Genomic DNA, 20541 nt, shown 5'->3' on the forward strand with positions numbered 1-20541 from the left:
TTTAAGGAAGGATGTAAATGCATTTGAGCCAGTTCAGAGGAGGTTTACTAGATTGATTTCTAGAATAAGCAAGTTATCTTATGAGGAAATGTTGGACAGACTGGGCTTGCTTCCAATGGGGTTTAGAAGAGTGAGAGGTGACTTGGTTGAAGTATACAAGATCATGAGCGATCTTGACAAGGTAGACATGGAAAGGATGTTTCGTCTTCTGGGCAATTTCACAACTGGGGGTACTGTTTAAAAATTAGGAGTCGCCCTTTTAGGACAGAGATGAGGAGAATCGTTTTCTCTGAGAGGGTTGTGTGACTTTGGAACTCTCTGTTCCAGAAGGTGGAGGAAGCAGCGTCATTGAATATTTTTAAGGCAGAGGTAGATTGAGCCACTTGCCTAACAAGAATCTAAGGTTATTGGGGTAGATGGGAATTCCAAACACAAACAGATCAGCCATGATCTAATTAAATGGTGGAACAGGCTTGAGGAACTGAATGGCCTCCTTCTGATGCTAATTCATATGTATGGTTGAGGTATTCCTATGGAGAATGTACCAGTTGGTGACAGTTAACTGCCAAGCACTGTTTGAAATTTAAACCAGACAGCTTGACTCCGATTGGTCAAGACATTACCCTGGGGAATGAACCAGTGAATGGCTGTCATTTATTTTGTTTAGCTGTAACAGGCTCAATGTGTGTACATGTTCTTTCTGTCTGCAAAGACAGAGCCCTCTGTATTAATATATGTGGCTTCCAGTACATGTAAATGCTCCACACTGCGAGCCTGGCTGACAATCTTAAATCAGTTGTCAGCGTAATTCTTAGCACATTGAGGATTATTTAGCAAATGTTGTCCAATCGCGGAGTCACATCTAATGTTGGACACTGCTTTGAGTTTTGCAAGCACAGGCTGGTTGGGTACAGTCTGTACCTTGCCTGATGTGAACAGTGAAAGGGGCACACTGATACAATCCATCAGTCTTTGGGGTGTATGGCCTAGATACCAAACATCACATGGGCACTGAAATTCATACACCACGTTACTCATTTGTGTGATAGGCAGAATTTTTTTTGGCTTGACGGCAGCATCCTGCATAGTAGCAATGAGAAACAGTTAGTTTCACCTGTTCTCCAATTTTTTTCATACTTTGCCCTTCCAGGGTAATCTGAGATAGACTGGGCACTTTTCAGAGCCGACAGTGATGGTCTTGGGGCCGACAGTGATGGCCTTGGGCCCATTCATGAATTTGCATTACATACAGCATGAAATGATCTGATCAGCGTAGCCATTATCCTGCAGGATGTCTTTGATGCACCCTATTTCAGCATAAAGCTTGCATTGTGAGCAAATGGCTTGGGCCCTATTAACAAGTCTGCCGATAAGGCCAATCTTATAGCACGTGGGACTGTATGAGTCCCAACATGCGTATTGACCAATGAGGGCAAGCTTGTGGTGGTAGACCGTGGTAGAGAACCCCCAGCAGATTTCTTAACTAGCATGTCAAGGAAGGGGAATTCATTTGATTGCTCCACTTCAAAGGTGAACTTGAGTGAAGGTTAGAGCCCATTAAGAGATGTAAGGAAATTATTGCATGCAGCTGAGGATTTAAACAAAGCAAACGTATCATCCACATATCGGAAATATGCAAGGAGTAGGAGGTTGGTTGTCATTCCATCGAAGACACGTTTCTCATATAACCCAACAAAGGTGTCTATGAGAGATGGGTCTAGAGGGGATCCTATGGCATCACCATCTATTTGAGCATACATGGTGTCATTAAAACTGAACACAACTGCGCAAGTTGCCGAGTTTGTATGTTCAAAGAATACTGTTTCATGCAATGGTGGCAGGTCTAGGTCATCATGATATAACGCTGCAGCTCAAATATCTATGGCTTACTTATGTGGAACTTTGGTGAATAGGCTAGCAATGAGCACATGGACACAGCATTACTCTCGATATGCAAGTCCTGTATGATCTTCATAAATTTGAAGGAATCCTTCACTGTGTGTGTGGAAAACGCGCTCAAAACTGGTTGTAACAATTTGCCCAGCCATTTGGCCAATTCATGCTGTGCAGAACCAGTCATAGATAAAATAGGAGGTAAAGGAACATTACTTTTGAACTGTCTTGGACAGCCCATACATACACAGACACAGTGAGCCATGAGGAAGAACCCCATCATATATATCACGTGGCAGCTCATTGCTCCTACACAAGTCCAGCAAGCGATTTTTTTAGCTTACTTTTGAGCAAGGCTGTCTGGTCATGTTGAGTGGCAGGTCCAATGGATATGAATTTGGCCAGTCGTCAAGAATGGTGGGCATTTTGTTTTTGTATGCATTGAGTGCAAGACGAAAAGCTTTGACAAAATATGTCTCTCTTCAACCATTTTTCACGTCCTTATTGGTAGCAGAAATTGTTTTATAACTGAGGGTTATGCTGTTTCAGTGGTGACCCTGATTTTAACACACAACAGATTTTAGGTAGGTGGGTATTGTGGGGAGTTGGAAACTCACCCATTGCTCCAGAATTGAAGTCTAGCCAAATTTAACTCCTGGGCCTCATTTAAATCCCACTGACTAACTTCCTGCTAGAAATGGATGGGAAGTCAGGGGAGAAAGGCATGGCCCAGTGATTGCCTATTGACACAATGTAGGTGGCGGGCTCAGTTTCAAGGGGGTCTTGCATTCAATAAGGGAGGAAAGTCCATGAAATGGGAGGCCTAAGCTTTTCTTGAGACTCCCTGTTGGGCCTCTTCTGGCCATGGCTCCTTTTCCTGCTGTCTTTGCCGGGCAGGTAAACCACAATATCTTTCCCACTCAAGCAACCAGTTAAAATTGAATATATAAAGAATGAACCTGCAGCTTTGGGAGGGTTCACTGCCACCTGCTTGGTAGTGTAGCTTAAAATATGGAACAATGGATTCCTGAAGACCTTGTGGTGGGTACGTAACCCCAGAGATTTTCTCATTCTTCCCAAAGAAGTGTTAAAATTGCCCCCGATATTGGGTCAACCCATATAGTTTGGACTGGAGTTATGTGTAGGTCAGATCGTGTAGGAGTGACAGGTTTCCTTCCCTTGGGGAACCAAGTGGATTTTTTAATAACAGCATAGTAGATTGCCATTATCCTGGTGTTAGCCCACAAATTACCAGCTACTTTGAATTAAGTTCATGACATTGGTTTGCTGGGAGTTGCACGCATAATCTCTGGGTTAATAGCCCATTATCATATCCACTACTTAACTGCAAATAATTTAAGCAGTTTTAAAAGTTAGATTACGATGTCCAACTTGGTAGTAGGGAAATTGTTCTGATTTTTTTCTGTTTTCTTTATTCTGTAATCATGTGGAGCAGAGTTCTGATATACATGCACAGAACAGACATTTCCTTAATCTGCATTCATATAGAAAGCAGTAAAGTATATATTTTTTAAACTGACAAAATAGTATAGACTGCAAAATCCTAATTAAATTGTTTTAATTTAAAATATAAAAATACTGCATGATGCACTATGTTGATGCAGCATCATAGGGTGGTAGCATACTGACTTGTGTGTCCCATTTCTCCAAGTAGTACATTCCTATCCTCAGGTGTGCAGTCATGAGAGACATTAAGGAAAGGGCAGACAAAAAGATGGAGGGACATTTATTCATGGATATTACAAGTATGGTGCTTATTAAATTGCTGGCTGCACTGACAGAGACATTACAGTTGACTGGTCAGCCTCTCAGCAAGGGCCTGGTGGCTATGCCCCAAAGAGGGCAAGCAAATAAACAGGGGCAATTAATAAAAGGACATACTTACCGCATTTTCTGGATTCTGCAGCACTTTAACCAGTGCTGGATGGTTGTAACCTAAAACATTAAAAAAGACAACTTATCAATATGCCTGAACATATATGTATATATTCATTACTGAATATGTAATGTAAGTCAGTTGTAAAGCAAATCAGTTTTCGACTAGAACTTAAACTGTATACCTTTTAAGCTTCAGACATGTCTAAACACTGGTATTTAGTACAAAACAAAAGTAAAAATACCTGGAAAAACTTAGCAGGTCTGGCAGCATCTGCGGAGAGGAACACAGTTAACCTTTCGAGTCCATATGACTTGAAGAGTCATATGGACTTGAAATGTTAACTGTGTTCCTCTCTGCAGATGCTGCCAGACCTGCTGAGTTTTTCCAGGTATTTTTATTTTTGTTTTGGATTTCCAGCATCCACAGTTTTTTGCTTTTATACTGGTATTTAGTAAATGGGTAGAGATCAACTATATAATTATTGGTATGTCTATCAGATTTTGTTTTAAATTAAGTAAATACAATTAAATTCAGAACTTGCAAATTTCTTTTTAACTGAGTAAAAAGAAAGGTATCACATCTGTAAATTGGAAATCCAAGAATGTATATCATGGCCACCTTATTGAGTTTGCCTCTAAACATATTTCACCACAGAAACCACAATCAAGCAACAACTAGGTTGAAAATTCAAGCATAGCATGGTTAAATGATTAAAAACCTTCCACAAAGCCAAACACTACTCTGCACCCTCAAAGAAATTGTTGAGATCTTCCTGAATGTCCTGTAATCACACCAGGGAGTCACATTGATAAAAGCAAAATACTGTGGATGCTGGAAATCTGAAATAAAAACAGAAAATTCTAGAAAAACTCAGCAGGTCTGACAGCATCTGTGGAGTGAGAAACAGACTTAACGTTTTAATATGACCCTTCTTGATAAACTGTTTATCAAAACACCCAACTATTCACAATTGGCTCTGATCTGTCACATTAGACAAAGTGTGTACATTTTCTGATATTGAATGTTGTAACAGGATGGTGGTGAAATCAGAATAAAAAATATCTTGAGTTGTTTCACAGATGTCAGTTTTAAGATATATGCTGATGACATCCAGCTCTACATCTCTGTCATCTTTCTCCACCCCTTCATTGCCTTCAAAATCCTGATCCAATATTCAGTCTTTGATGAACTGCCAGTTTCCCCAACTAAACATCAGAAAGATGCTAGGTTAACCCAGACTGTTCACTACCTCTGTGTCCCATCCTGCATGCAGCTTCGAACTCCATATCTTCTCAATGGCAAAGACCTCAGTAACACTGCCTGCCTTTGCCTCTACTTTAACTCATCTGTTGCTGAAGTATTCATCTATGCCTCTGTGACCTCCAGACTTTACTATTCCAATAGCCTCCTGGCCAGCCTTGTAACTTCCACTCTTCACAAACTTAAGTTCATTCAAAACTTTACTGCTTGCACTCCATCCTGCACCAAAACTCACTTACCCAGCACACTTGTTCTCACTGGTCTACATTGGCTCTCAGTCCCCCAGTCCTTCACAATTAAAATTCTCAATCCTTGTTTTTAATTCCCCTTACGCCCTCACCCATTTCAATCTCTGCAACCTCCATGAGTCCTAAAATCCCCAGCCCCTTGAGATCTCTGGCCTCTTCTGCACAGCCCTTCAGCCCACTATTTGAAAGCCAAGTGAGCAGTTGTCCCATGGTCTGGAATTCCATCTGTAAACCTCTCCCACCACCTTCTCCCTTAACACTTTCTTTACATTTTGCCTCAGTTACCCCTTCTATAATCTTATTCTTTGTCCCTGTTTTTGATCACGATGCTGTAAATAGGCTTGCTATACATTTCCATGTTAAAAGACGCTAAAGATGAGAATTCTGCTAATGTCACAGCAAAGGAAGTGGCTATACAGAGATTGGATAGAGCAAATAAAGAGAGCTACTTAAAAAGGTTGGGAGTGCTCAAGGAAGAATAGTCACCCAATCCAGATGAGATGCATCTCGGTTGCTGTGGGGAGCAAGGGCGCAGATAGTGGAGGCCCTGACCACATCTTCCAATCCAACTTAAATGTGGGAACAGTGTCAGAGGACTGGGGAAAACTCACGTCGGAAGGGGGGAAAACAGGCAGGCAAGACTGGATTCCAGGATTTCCACCCCAATTCCTGTTATGTAGCACTTTTTAAAGTGTGGGATAAGGATGCGGGTTGTGAGCCCGCACACAGCAATCCCGACATCAGGGGCAGGACTTTGCGCGTTGGTGTGGTGAGCGGGGGGCCAACTGAGGCCATTGACAGAGTCAATTAAGTAATTAAAGGACTTGCCCGTCCAACCTTAAAGTTGGCAGGCAGGCCAGGAGCTTCGGTGCGAATTAGAAAAAGCATGAAACCTCATCCACGGGCAGGATGAGATTTCATGTAGTTTTTAAAAATTTTAATAAACTTCTTGTAAAAATTACAGTGTCACATGAGGGGACATGTTAGGGAAATTTTATTTTTCTATTTTTAGCTTCTTGACATTTAGAGTCGATCTCCCTGAGGCTGCACTTATCCTCAGGGAGATGAGTGTGCTCTTTCATGCGCATGCACTCTTGATTTTGGGAATCCCCCCCCTGCACAGGGAGCGCATAGCACTTATGTGCGGACATCACGCTGGGCAGGCCTTAATTGGCCCGCCCACATAAAATGGCGCCGCGCCCCTGATCGGAAGCACACCTGCCCTTCAACTTTGCCCCCGATGGGGGGAAATCTTGCCTCAGCAGTTCCATTGCGGAGGATGGCAATTCCAGACACACCCCACCAATTTTCATGCAGTTAGGCCAGCTTCTGAAGGAGAGATGGTTCACGCCAGCTCAGAGGTGCTGTGAACTATGCTTGTTCTGGAGTTGGGAACCTCTTGACAGGTGAGTTTAAAAGGTGTTGCTAACTTTGCACATCATAATGTAATGCTGTATAAGAAGTTAAGAATGTTTTTAATCCAGTGAATTGATGATAGGGCTTTGTTTAGAAAAGGTAAGTGACCATTAAGTTAACCAGTATTTTGAAAGTGGCAAAGTCTTCAGATGCATTAGATTAATTTATCCAGTGGATAAAGTGCTCTTCTGCATTAAACTGTATTGAGAATCAAATTTTACTGTATCAACCTTGTGCTCTGATCTTGCATTGATTGTAAGATCAACCATCTGTTCAGCCTGTGAAACAATGCAGTAAGTGGCTGAGCTCTTTGATTGACAGGTCAGTATCTGTTTAGCCTTTGAAGAGTGGAACAGATGGCCAACTGTTCTACTGCTTCAAAGACTTTAATATATTCAGCTCTGGAGGTTTTGTTAACACAGTTATGCAATGTAATCTCATTATGAATGCTTGGTTGAGTTCCAACCCCCACTAATAGATTCAGCTTAGCAGGGGTTATTGACATAACTGTTAAGGGGACTGAGTTTTGTTGAGGTTGACAGTTTTATGAGCTCTTAAGAGGATTATATTTCTTGAAGTGGTTTTTGAATAGCTTTTTGTTTATTTTGACATTTTAATAAGATTAATATTTTTTCAAGTTTGAATCACTGTGCATTTGATTAACAGTTTTAGAAGCATCTCAAAAACTTCACAATGTTATTATGGAGCTCATGAGTTCTGTCCATAATGAAAACTCAGTGAGTGGGCCTGGGGAAAATGGGATGCATGGGGGTATGGAGGGGGGCATGGTGGGATGTTGGAGAGGTGGGGAGGGAATGATGAGGGGCGTGAGGGCTAGAGTGCCTAATACACAGGTAAAGAATTGGGCTTCTGTCCCAGCGAATGAAGCCGGGTCTTCTAACATGCCCACCTCAGCTTTCCCCAGCCTCCATTCCCACCTCAGGCCTGCTATGGGAGGTGGAGGTTCTGACTCCAGCCCATTCCTAACACTTCACCATGAAAATAGTGTGGATGGGCACTGCTGGACAGGAGGCAGGGTCACAATGTCGGGAAATTTTCTGACTCATAATTCCTGCCTCAAAGGGGAAAATATGGCCCTTTAAAGGGGTGGAAAGCTCAGAAAGTATTGGTGAACAGTTGTTTTTCAGACTAGGCAGGCATATGGCAGGTGCAGTTTAGAAGTGTGAAACGATGTATATTGCTAGGATGAATGAGGAGCAGCAATATAAACTAAAGGGGATTCAGAAATAGAGAGAAATGGTGGTGTACATACACAATGTTTGATGCTGCAAGGCCAAGTGGAGAACACTGTTTTAAGCATTGGGATCCCGGGTTTAAAAGATAAAGACATAAAGTACAAAAGCAAGGAGGTTATGTTAAACCCAGCTGGATTAATTCAATTCTGGGCACCACCCTTTAGGAAAGATGTCAAGGCCTTAGTGTAGAGGAGATTTATTAGAATGGTACCAGGGGTGTAGAACTTTAGTTATGTGGAGAGACTTGAGAAGCTGGGGTTGTACTTCCTAAAACAAAGAAGGTTAGTGGGAGATTTAACAAAGGTGTTCAAAATCATGGAGGGCTTCGACAGAATAAGTAAGGAGGAACTGTCTGGCAGAAGAGAGGGCGTAAGGGTAATTGCAGAGCCAGAGGCGAAATGAGGAGGTTTTGTTTTATGCAGCGAGCTGTGATGGGAAATGTGCTGAAAGGGCGATGGAAGCAAATTTAATAGTAACATTGAAAAGGGGTTTGGACTAATTATTGAAGAGAAAATATTTGCAGAGCTATGTAGAAGGGTCAGGGGAATGGGACTAATTGGATAGCTCTTTCAAAGGGTTGGCTGATAGGCCAAATGACTTCTTTCTGCATTGTACTTTTCTATTGTTCTAAATCAATGTAAGTTGTTATTATTGATAGTAATGCAGTCAAGGTGAAATTTTTGGTGACATTTAAAGAGCCATTTAAAATTTAAGAAAAAGGCAAAAATAAATCAAGTAAGTCATGTGCACAATGAACGCTTATAGTTTGACTATTACAAATCAACAGATTGGAAGTTATAATATTTATCATAACCATTGTGACCTTGTCTCTAATGTGAATCTCATCAATTTTTCCCTGCCCTGATTCTCATGCTGGCTTTGTATGAAAAGATCTGCCTTTCCTGTTCAGGAATCAAACTAAATTATGTTACTGATATTACAGCTCTTCTGGGCTCTTACAGAACCCTAACTGTGAGGGCAGCATTAGAAGTGAGGCAGCGCTTGGAGAGGTTTGCTGGTATCAGAAGGGCTTAGGTAAATTTACCCAACTTTGTAAATATACTTTCTCCTCCCTCATAGAAAATGGGGCACCAATACCAATAGTTTCTGTCCTGCACCCTTAGGGAGTGAACATGCAGAGAACATTTACGCCTTCTCACAAGACTCTTAACACTACAGAAACCAGAGGGTACAATTACAGTGGCTTACAGTAATACACTTCACTGTTGTGGCAAAGTTACTCAAGTTCACATATGTCTGCAGTGTGGCCTCAGCTGGCCCTAAAATCTCACTTTCAAAAACTGGACAAATATCAAATCAAGGATACAAGGTTCAAGGTCTGAGGGGAACCTGCCGCTAGTAAGACTCTGTGCCATAAGGAAAGCCTAATCAAATCTGTCCTACTGCATAAAGCATGCATTGGTTACCTCACAAATTATCTTTGTTGATATGTTGGCAACTCAAATTTTTCTCTTAAGTAGGTTTTCAGAAATAATCAATCAATTTTCATGTGTAGCCAGTAACTGGAAGTAAATATATATTTTTGCTATGTTGTTTCACACTGAACATTTCTGAAATGCTAATCAGAACATTGAGATCCAGTACTGATTGCTAAAGGGAAAAAAAATCATTTTTGTTAGGGACTAAAACCTCTGCCCATGTTTTGCCAAATAACAGCTGGAAGTCTTTTAAGGAATGTTAATGTAATTGGCCTTGACACCAGTACCATTTTTAGTCAACATTAGATATATGTTAGGACACAGAGACAATCTGGCAAAACTTGCATAAGAAGCACCAATGTCATCCAACAGATTCTTGTTAATCATCAACAGCTAAATTTGTGAATCTTTTATCAGCGTGCTGCTTAAGTGTGGATACACTTCCTCAGTGTTTTCGAAGGAAGACTTCCGCTAACAGTAGCACAACAAATAACAGAATTGTAAATGTTAAACATTTGTACAAAAAACTTGAAGAATCTGCAAAGGATTACACACAAGGGCTCCAAACTCAAAATTAATTTCTTCAACATTCTGAAAACGGTCTTTTTCTCTTTCAAAATATTCAACACAATTTTTTTCCTGAAAGGGTCAAGTTTAAGGCCAGTTCAGCTGTGCCATTATGAATGTATATTTTTGTTGATTATAGCATCGATTCCAATGAAGATTCCCAGTACGGCAATTCAAATTTCATTAAAGGTTAGAAAATAAGCTTGAACACTTCGAAGAAAATGGCTTGCAACTGTTGACATCACAAAACTTAGTTTCCCTGTTCAGGTGCCCTTGTATCACGGTTTTGTATTCTAAAGTAATGGGCCATTGAAGGCTTAAAGAAACTATATGAATTTTTGATGAATGTGAGCAGACAGATAATGTACAACTGGGAACATTGACAAGGTTACTACACATGAGGAAAACTTGAGTGAAGAAATAAAAGTCTCTCAAGCTGAATAAACCAGATATTCTGCCATTCTTCTTTGAATCATACAACAAGTGCAACACAAAGTGCAGAGAAGTGTTCTAACATTTTATTTTGGTGATGTGAAGCTTATTGTAAGTGAAGGATGAGTTTTGAATATTCCCTATTAGACCATGCAGGTTGGAATTAACCTTATTCCAGTTGTGGTTAGCATGGGAATATTTTTAAGTAAGTAATAAGTAGCCTTTTCTTCCTTTCTCTTCTACAAGCTCTATTTCTCAAACCATTGTCATTTGGCCTTCCCTTTGCTCCATTGCTGACAGAGACGTCAAGCTGTCTCTGCCCTGCTCTTTGGAACTTATTTCCTAAAACTGTTTTCCATCTCTCTTTCTTCCCTAGACTATAAAAACCTTCTAAAAGTTTGTCTCTTTTCAGCCCTAGTTTGATGTCCTCTCCCAATTCCCATCATTTCATGGCATCCATTTCTTTTCTATGAGGCACCATGGGACATTTCATTAGGCTAAACTATCATATGAATGCACAAAATAAAAGCAAAATGCTGAATTGGGACAGTTAGGATTGGCATTAAAATATATACAGCAGAGACATTAATAAGCTTAGAGTAGACTCAAGAGGGATGATGGGATACTTGACCTTCTGGAGATGAACAAAAGGAGCTGCTCACCTCTGTGTAAATATGAAGGAGATAAAAGGAAATTCAATTTCAGACAGGGCTGGGAGGTCATGTGTTGTCTAGCTCTGATTAGGTCAAAAGAAATTCACCAGGTGATTTATGTATTAAAACAACCAGTCATTAGTGGCTATTTAATGCGATCCTGTAGTGATTAGTGGTTGTTAATGAGATCTAACAGTAACGTTTGGAAGTAAGAATTATAAAAGGTTGCTGCAAATTGTAAAATTTTGAGAGGTTTCCCTTGGAAGGCTCAGGAATCTTCTCACAGACATGCTTGTATAAAGGTGTTTTACTCACTTGAGCCTCACAGACTCCAGAGTGGCTGCTTTTCTCCACAACACTGTGGTTGCTGGAAATCTGAAATAAAAACAGGAAATGCTGGAAAAACTTAGCAGGTCTGGTAACATCTGTGGAGAGAGAAACAGAGGGCAGAATCATCCCAGATTTGCACTAAGTGCGGTAGCAGACGGGTAAAACGACGTTTTACCTGCTGGCCACAATGGTAGGTTTTCATGCTGGATTGTCCCAAATCCGGCGCATTAGTTATGCATTCTCAGGAAACACGCCGTTTCGATGGTGGGCGTGCTCTCATTCACTCACCATGCCATCACCTCACTGCTTCATCATGCTGGGCGCCATATGTAAAGTGCAGCTGTGCTTCCAGCCTATGACTACTGCAGGGAAGGTGTCCATGAAAGGCAAAAAGACTGCAGCCCCCAGGTTTAGTGACGCGTCACTGGAACACCTTTTGGATGCCGTGGAGGCCTGCCACGATGTCCTATATCCTCGCTCTAGCCTCAGGACGGGCAACAGCATGACCAACCAGGCTAGAGAGGCGATGGGAGGGGTGGTCAGTACCAATGCTGCACAGAAGAAGTTGGCCATCCAATGCAGATAGAGAATGAACGATCTCATCCATTCAGCCAGGGTATGGTAACTATCTGATCACTTTAAACTCACTCAAGCCCATCACACATTCACTGGCATCTCACTCACTGCCAGCTCAAGCAACATCGCCATCCATTCTTTCACACACACCCTCACATGTCCATCTGGCCTCATCTCCTCTGGAGACTGCTTCCTCAGCCCTCACTATCTTGAGGCCACTTGCACATATTAACATGCGCCCCGACACACACTCTGGGTTACCCTCCTTTCCAGCAAAGCCCTCATCCTGCAGCCTCTTCCCTTGCCTGAGGCCACTTTTCCCCCTTCGCCAAGGAAGCCCTAGCCCTGCAATCATTGAAAAGCCACCCACATATGGCTGATCTGATAGGTAGGGACATGCTTGTGAGTCCCTCTAAAAGCGATGTGGTGCTGTCTGTGAAGCCTGGCGCTGATGACTGAGTGCTGACTGAAGCAAGGCAGGCAAACAAACCTTGAAGTGCAGCCCACCAGGTGCACATCGCTAATGTGCTGTTGTGAAACATGTCGTTGGGAAGGGCAGATGATCCAGCAGGGGTGGGGGGGGGGGTGGGGAGGAGGCGGGTGCGGTGGGGTAGAACAATTCCGGTGGGCTGGCCTAATAATGATATGCAGATGTATTACCATGAGGTTCCCGACATCCGATGGCAGGAAACATGGCCTGCCATTGGCGGGCTGAGTGGACGATCGCAAACTGGTTTCACGCCATTGTGAAACTGTTCACGTTATACTGTCCACTCACACCTGACGCCAGCGGACACGGAAAATCCCGCCCACAGTTAATGTTTCGAGTCCAATAGAACTCTTCTTCGGAACTGTCAATATAAGCACAAAACGCTAACTCCATTTCTTTCTCCACAGATGCTGCCAGACCTGCTGAGTTTTTCCAGCATTTTCTGTTTTTATATCATAGGAATGCAACCCGTTTCATTCCAAGTCTCCACACCCAATCAATTATGGGGCAACTTTTTCCCATCTTTCTGCAGCTAGGAAATATTTGCTTTGGGTGACAAACTTTCCCTGCCACTGGGCATGTTTGATGTGATAAGCAGGAAGTATATTTATCTATTAAGCATTATTTGCTGCATTCTTTCATGTTGGTCACAGCATTCATGTCTACAATTAGATGCTATCAGCTGTTTCTGCAGGCTACAGAAAATGCACATTCCAGCTGGACCCAAAAATAAGGCTCTGGTGTGTATAAATTGATTATTGCCATCATCTTGAATGGGCGCCCTCATTTTGAAGATTTGTCAAAGGGATAGGTTAATGGGTCAGATTATTCCATTGAATTATGAATATCGTGTGGGGCTGCTCAGTGTACATCCTTTATTAGCAGCTTTTTTAATGTGGCATGGTGCCATACAGAAAAGAACACTACTCTTGATAACTTAGTTCCACTTGAGATGCCATAAGTGTTGCACTACTACCATTGAGGTGTTGTACTACTTCCATTGATTTCTCAAATCACTGAACAGTTGGTTTGTGGAAAGCAGATTCTGAGCAAGGAAAGTGTTATTCGGAAGGGTAACCAAAGTTTAGTTGAAAAGATGGGTTTTGTGGAGGTTTTGTATTGGGGGAGCGGGAGGTGGAGGCATAAGGGTTAAGGGAGAGAAATCCAGTGAGTAAGATCCACGCAGTTGAAGACTTTGCTATCAATGATGGATGGAGAGAGGGGAGAGCGAGCAAGAATCCAACATAAGAGGAACGGAGAGTTTGGTGGGGTGTGGAGGAGTGGACAATGTTGTGGAAAACTTTGGAAGTTGTAAAGGCATTATTTGGTACAGGGACTGCAGCAGCAGTAGAGGTAGGCAATGTGGGGAAGTGAAGTAGGCACAGTGATATGCAGCATATGGGGTTGGAAAACCACACATAGTTGAACAGAGTCTTAAGGCTGCAAGGAGTCTGCTTTAGCCTGAGACGGTGTCAGGTCTGGGGATGGAATCAGTAGCAGGTACCAAAATGATGGCTTTGCAGTTCCCAATAGTGCCATAAAACACCTGAACGAAACAGATTTATAACTACAGGAAATGAAGATATGACTGCTCTAGTCATACAGTATCAGATTTAAGAAGCATAAATCTATGTATTACTGGAATGTATTTTAAAAGGGTTTATCAGGGCATATATTTTAGAAAAGGTATTGCTACTAAGCCTCATTAAATAAAAAGGTTGAAGGAATAACATTGCTTTGATGTTACTTACCAAAGCAATGTGAATCCGCATTTCAATTTTAAATCCCATAAGAATACTGGTATCTCAATAGCATGGTTACCCAATGGTTGATCATTGTCAAATAAACCTCGTCCACTCTTGACGAAGGTACTCATGAGTCAAGTGTTGACTCATGCAAAATATTCATGGCCGGAGACTCAGTATACCAACACAATTCAGTTCCAGAAAGGGAAAGCTGCCTCCCCCTCATTTTACCCCTCTTATTCAAACACCCATCCCTAAAACAGCACTCTACTCCAACAAGAGTCCAAGCCAAGAACAGGCTGCTCAGTTTGAGCGAAAGTTAAACCTAGGTCTCTTAAGTGAGAGATCAAAGCTGTTACCTTACAGCTCTAAAGTATTTCTTTTCAACTCTCCTTTGGCTTTATTTGGGGACTTTGTGTGTAATTTCCATTTAGTTTATTTAACTAGTGGAATGAATTGTGGAGTGATATTTTTTGATGTTGTTGCCAATTTTGTCCTTTTGTACTGGAGTATAATCCCACGGATAGTTAGTACTTTTCATGTGAGTGCTTACACAGCCTCCCAATAAGCAATTTAACCATAGAGAGTAAATCCACAAAAGTGGACTTTCCCACATGACAAGCTTGAGTTATCATCTGGAACTGGAGACTTCATTGCTTTTCTCCCAACCTAGAGGCTGTAAAGTCAATTGTTGTGCCATACCTGCAGTTCCAGCTGAGAGCAGGTAACTCAGCACAGACTAAGGGCGGAATTTTCCTAGATTTGCACTAAGTGCGGTAGCGGGCACAATGTTATTCCCACCAGCCATGATGGCGGGTTTTCATGCCCTATCGTCCCAAACCCGCCTCATTATTTATGCACTCCCGGGAAACATGCCGTTTCCATGGTGGGAGGGCTTTCATTCACCTGTCCACCATCACAATGCTGATGCATCACGCCGGATGTCATGTTTAAAGTCCAGCCGCAAGCACAGCGCTCATTACTTCCAGCTCACCACTGCTGCCCGGGAGACATGGCCAGCAAAGGGAAAAAGACCATGGCTATCCGCTTCAATAACCGGTCCCTCGAGCCATGGAGGCCCGCCAGGATGTCCTGTACCCCCACTCTGGCTGCAGGATGGGCAGCAATGTGACCAATCCAGCTTGGGAGACTGTGGCAGCGGTGGTCAGCGTCAATGCCTTTCAGAAGAGGACAGCCACCCAGTGCCGCAAGAGGATAAATGATCTCCTCCATTCCGCCAGGGTAAGTCACCCTTCTCATTATTCTCAACTCATACACTCACAAAGCCATCACACATCCACAGGGCCCTCACTCATTGCTGGTTCAAGGGACATTACCATTCACTCTCTCACACTCACCATCATTGTCCTCATCCTGTCCATGGGACCACTCAACACCCAGACAGGCCGGGCATACTTATCATCTGGCCTGGCAGGCGTCCTGCTTACACTCTCTCCATCTCTATTCATGCAGGACAAGCTGGCACACAAGAAAGCGAGGTCGCAGACCGGTGGAGGAATGCCTGAAATCAAGGCCCTCATGGACTTTGAAAACAGAGCCATACAGCTGGCCGACAAGGACCTGGACCACTCCTGTGCTGACGGTGAGGTCAGCGCTGCTCTACCAAGTGAGGGCCCAGCAGTGCAACATCCATCAGACAACCATGCTGTGAGTGACGTGTCCTGTTTCACAGGCCACTGCCATGCACTAATTATCTCCTCTTGCTATCGCAGGCACATCTGCCAAACAGCCGACAGAGTCCATGACCCAGGGCCTCCAATCAATCTTCGAAGAAACCTCTGAAGACGAATCTGAAGGCATCCTCCCTGAAATCCCGTCACAGTGCTCACCCACACCCTCCACAAGCTCAGAGACATACACCTCGGTGGGACCTAGCATCCGAGTAGCTTCGGGATCACAATCTGGTGAGCACATTGCACTGTCTGATCCACAGCAGGCAGCAGCAGGTCCCTGGCACTCAGAGGACTGCTGGAGGCCAGAACGTTGCTGAGTCTGAGTCAGATGACGAGCCTCTGGACTCAGTCATGTCACAGTTGCTGGAGCTGCAAAGGCAAGCTTAGGAACATCAGGGAGAGATGTCCGCTGCACTTCTCAGATTGAGGAGCCTGCCTGCCTTCAGGCTGAGGTGAATGCACCGGTATGCCAATGCACTGAAATCAACATTGGTAGGGTGGTGGCTGCCATGGAGACCTTGGTCCAAGACGTTGCTGCTGCACTGCTGCACGGGCTCAACTCCATCGCTGATACCATAGTTGGCCTCCAACAGTGTGTATGCGAGAAGGGTGTGGGGCAGCTCGATCTCACTCCAACTACCCTTGCTCCTCAGTGAGTCAGCCTGGGGCCCTCGGGCACCCATAGGGAGGAGGATCAGCAAGTGCACGCTCCGGGGCCATCCCACCCAGGAGTGTCCAGCCCATCCGACTCCCCTCTTCCTGTGACCTCAGCAGCTCTTGTTCCATAGGCCGAGGAGGTTGCCACTGCCACACAGCAGGATGCCAAAAGCAGGCCAGGGCCTCCAAGTCTCGGCCCTCCAGAGAACACTCGCCAAAGTCATCACAGACAGGGCGTCGCAGTCAGCAGGCTGCCTCCACCTCCGCTGTGGATGTCCAGGGAGCAATAAGACATAGAGGCAGGGTTAGGAAAGTTAAGGAGAATTAGTTGCACAGTCTGGGCACGGGTGTGAATCACTTGTACATAATGTTCACTATTGTCAATAAACTCCCAAGAATGTCTCCCTGCCCATGGCTCCTTGTTCTGATGAGCAGTGTTCTTGTCACTCAGATGTGAAACCTTTCTGCACAAGATAAAGGCAGGTGTCTCAATCTAGGGCCTCTTCCCTGTGCTCTGTGCAGCCTTCAGACCAAAGTGATGGTCCAGCCTCACACTCCCTGGAAACATTACTGATGCCTGCATCACGGCAGTCCTGGTCATTACTGCCAGAATGTAGTGGGCAGGCACCACAGAGTTCTCTCATTCTCTTGGTGTGCTCTCAGCACCTTTAAGGAGGTGCTGGCCCCCATCTCTTCAGCATCTGTGACCATTGATGCTGTGCTCCAGCTCCTGAAGGGCTCAGGTGCTGAAGGTGGACAAAGTATCAGATGCTTTTAAAGTTTCCTGACTGCGTCTCTGTGATATGACCCTGATCATGGAGTGCAAGCGAGCTGCCCTTGGCCAAACAGGAGTCAGACATCCTCAAAGGCTATGTAAAGATTTATGGAGTGTCCTCACTGCATGTCGTATTCATCCTCCTGCAGTTGAGCAAATATTAGGGCTTCTACTGTATCTCCATGACAGGAGCATTCTCACAGAAGGTATTGGAACTGCCATAAGCCAGGCTGGAGTCAAACGTTCACAAATGCAATGTGAGGATTTATGGGGACACCTCACTGCATATTGTCATCATCCTCCACAAATCTAGCAGCTATGAAGGCCTCCCGAGCACGCCTGCCTCGTCTCGCCAGTGCGAAAGCCTCATTCCCATCATCACCTCTGAGGACCTCCTCACCCTCATCCCCATTGGCGTCCTCCTCGTCACAGGAGATGTGCAGCTCCTCCATCTCCCCCTCAGCTTGCTTGTCTCCCTGTTGCAGCGCCAGGTTGTAAAGGGTGCAGCAGATGACAGCAATGCGTGACACACCTCTGCGGACTGTATTGCAGGGCTTCACCAGATCAGTCCAGGAACTGGAACCTCATCTTCAGCATCCCGATGGTCTGCTCCAACAAATTGGAGCTGCAGCATGAGCCTCATTATAGCGTCGCTCTATTGTAGTCTGAGGTCGCCACATGGGTATCATCAGTCACGGCCTCTGCAGGTAGCCCTTGTCCCCAAGGAGCCTCTGTGGATCCTGTAAGACTCCAGGGATCTGTGACTGACTGAGGATGTGGGCGTCGTGCACAATCCCTGGAAACTGTGCGCACACCTGCAGGATGCGTTTCTGGTGGTTGCATACCAGCTACATGTTCAGTGAGTGGAAGCCCTTGTGGTTGATGTAGTCCACCGTGTGTAGCAGTGGAGACCTGAGCACCACATGGGTGCAGTCAATCACATCCTGCACCTGTGGGAAACCCGAGATATGGGCAAATCTAATGGCCCTTGCATCCTGGTTGTCCGGGTCCTGGGCAAAATGCACAAAGTTGTGTGCCCTCGAGAAGATGGCATCCGTGAACTCATGGATGCATTTGTGGGTGGCTGTTTGTGAAATCCCAGAGGTCACCTGTGGAGCCCTGACAGGAATCACTGGCATAGAAATTGAGCACCGCTGTCACTTTCACAGCCACTGGCAGTGGATGCCCTTCATGTCCCTTTGGCGCCAAGTCCTGCAGTAAGTGCCAGATGTGAGCAACCAGGTCCCTAGACATGCGCAGTCATCGGTGACACTGGTTCTCGGTCATCTGCAGGAATGAAAGGCAGCGTCTAAAGACCCTGGGTGTCATGAGGCGCCGACCAGCCTTAGCTCGCTATCGCTCCTGGGCAATGTGTGCAGGAGCCCCTGCTGTCTCTTCTTCCTGAGGTTGCTGCTCGTGAATTTGCCCAGTGAGGAGCCTCAGTCGCTCTCTCCTCCATCTTCTACGGTCTCTGGAAGCCATCAGGCATACAGCTAGGTCACTAGGCTCCATTCTCCTCATGTGGTCCTCCTGTAGCATGAAAGAGAGAGAGACGTGGTTATCATGGATGTACTTAGCACCTTTCCTGGCCCTGTGTGACAGCCCCTTAATGCCCCCCAGACAGTGCTGACCACCCCTCGGAGGGCCACATATGAGTGCGCTGCATGCCTGCCCTGTTATCCTGTGACATGGAGGAGACTGCTCCTATCTGGGATGCTGAGATTGCAAGGGGCTGTGAGCGCCTCTAGCAGTGGCTGCTACATGGCCAGCATTGGCAAGGAGATTGTACAACATGTGCAGTCCAACTGCTGCGTGGTCCAATAAAGTGGTGGCGGAATCGCAGTCTGTACCGGGGGGTGGGTGGCGATTGTGGGGGTGCGGGGAAGATCTGGAGCACTTGGTGGCACGTTGGTGCCTCCACGTTGCTTCCATGGGCAGGCAGTCTAGGAGCCCGGCCCCAATCATATCATTGTGGCTGCGCCTGAACTGTCTCAGTTGCAGAGGATGGTCAGTTTATTCAGGTGTCCCTATTGCGTGGCCATTTCCCTTGACAACAGTCGCCTCTGAGGCTGGGCAGCAACTGCCCCCAGACAACCCCCCCAACAGCAGTCACCTCCGAGGTAGGGCAGCAGTTATCCCCGGACACCCCCCTGACAACAGTCAACTCTGTGGCAGGGCGGCACTTCATCCTGGCCCCCAGGTGCCCCTGAAGCCTGCGTAGCACCTGGCGACCCTGGTGAGCTCTGCGGAACGATGCTGTTCACTCACCTCCAGTTCCCCCAAAGTGAAGGCCGCCAGATGCACGTTGCCTGTGTGTTGTTGTGAAACATGTCGACGTGCTTTCCCACCAACATGGATGCATGATCCGGCGAGGGTCCAAGAGCCTGGCAGGCTGGCCTTTTAATGATATGCTGATCGTTGGCGGAAACGTGGACTGCCATTGGCAGGCTGAATGGACAATCGCGACCTGCCTTCCCACCATTGTGAAACTTATTGTGCCAAATTGTCTGCACATGCCACCTACTGTGCCCGCTGCCAGTGGGCAAGGAAAATTCCACCCGAAGAAACAAGTTTGAGAATATTATGATCATATGTCTTTAGGTCTACAACAGTGCTTTTACTTTGGGGTCATTCGAGGGGGCATGGGGGAGGTTGTGGGGGGCGGTGGGGACATGGAATACTTTAGTAATAAACAGGACACCTGCATCAAATATAAATACTAGAGAATTTTCTTTGCAGATTATTCATTTGTGCATATTACTGGAATACTTAATCCCAGCATAACCATTTTTAGCAACTTAGTTGGGTAGTCATTGGGATTCAACTTGGTTATAAAACATAAGTGCTAACTGACAATTTTACAAAGCAAAACAAATCACAATCCAATAAACTTCACTGACTGTTCACACTAACTTTGTAGAATCACATGCACGATTTAATATTCCATTCATATGAATTCTTTCATTTTCTTCACCAAGTTACATGGAGTCTAGCTTCTATCACATCGCACAGACCTCTATTAGCTTCCTGTCGTTACTGATAAATGTCTAAAGGATACAAGCAAATCTGGGACTAAAACTGTCTGACAGATTCAATCTTCCTGATAGACTCCAGCTTAATCAATGGTCCTGAACTGTTTGAATGCAAAGAAAAGAGAATCGATCAGTCATCTGAAAATGTAATTGCACAATACACTAACAGCCCACACAG

At 44.8% G+C, this 20541-nt stretch overlaps 1 protein-coding gene across 4 annotated transcripts in view; it reads right to left on the minus strand.

The window, feature by feature from the left end:
• abat (4-aminobutyrate aminotransferase) overlaps positions 1 to 20541 on the minus strand; it is a 210519-nt gene that overhangs the window by 58935 nt on the left and 131043 nt on the right. For all 4 annotated transcript variants that reach the window (XM_041205746.1, XM_041205748.1, XM_041205745.1 and 1 more), the window contains one exon: positions 3800 to 3849. In XM_041205746.1, coding sequence (XP_041061680.1) covers positions 3800 to 3849 — 50 coding nt within the window. The remainder of the gene's footprint in view (positions 1 to 3799; positions 3850 to 20541) is intronic.

The sequence above is a fragment of the Carcharodon carcharias genome, chromosome 15 (genome assembly GCF_017639515.1).
Source record: "Carcharodon carcharias isolate sCarCar2 chromosome 15, sCarCar2.pri, whole genome shotgun sequence".
Classification (NCBI taxonomy): Eukaryota; Metazoa; Chordata; class Chondrichthyes; order Lamniformes; family Lamnidae; genus Carcharodon; species Carcharodon carcharias.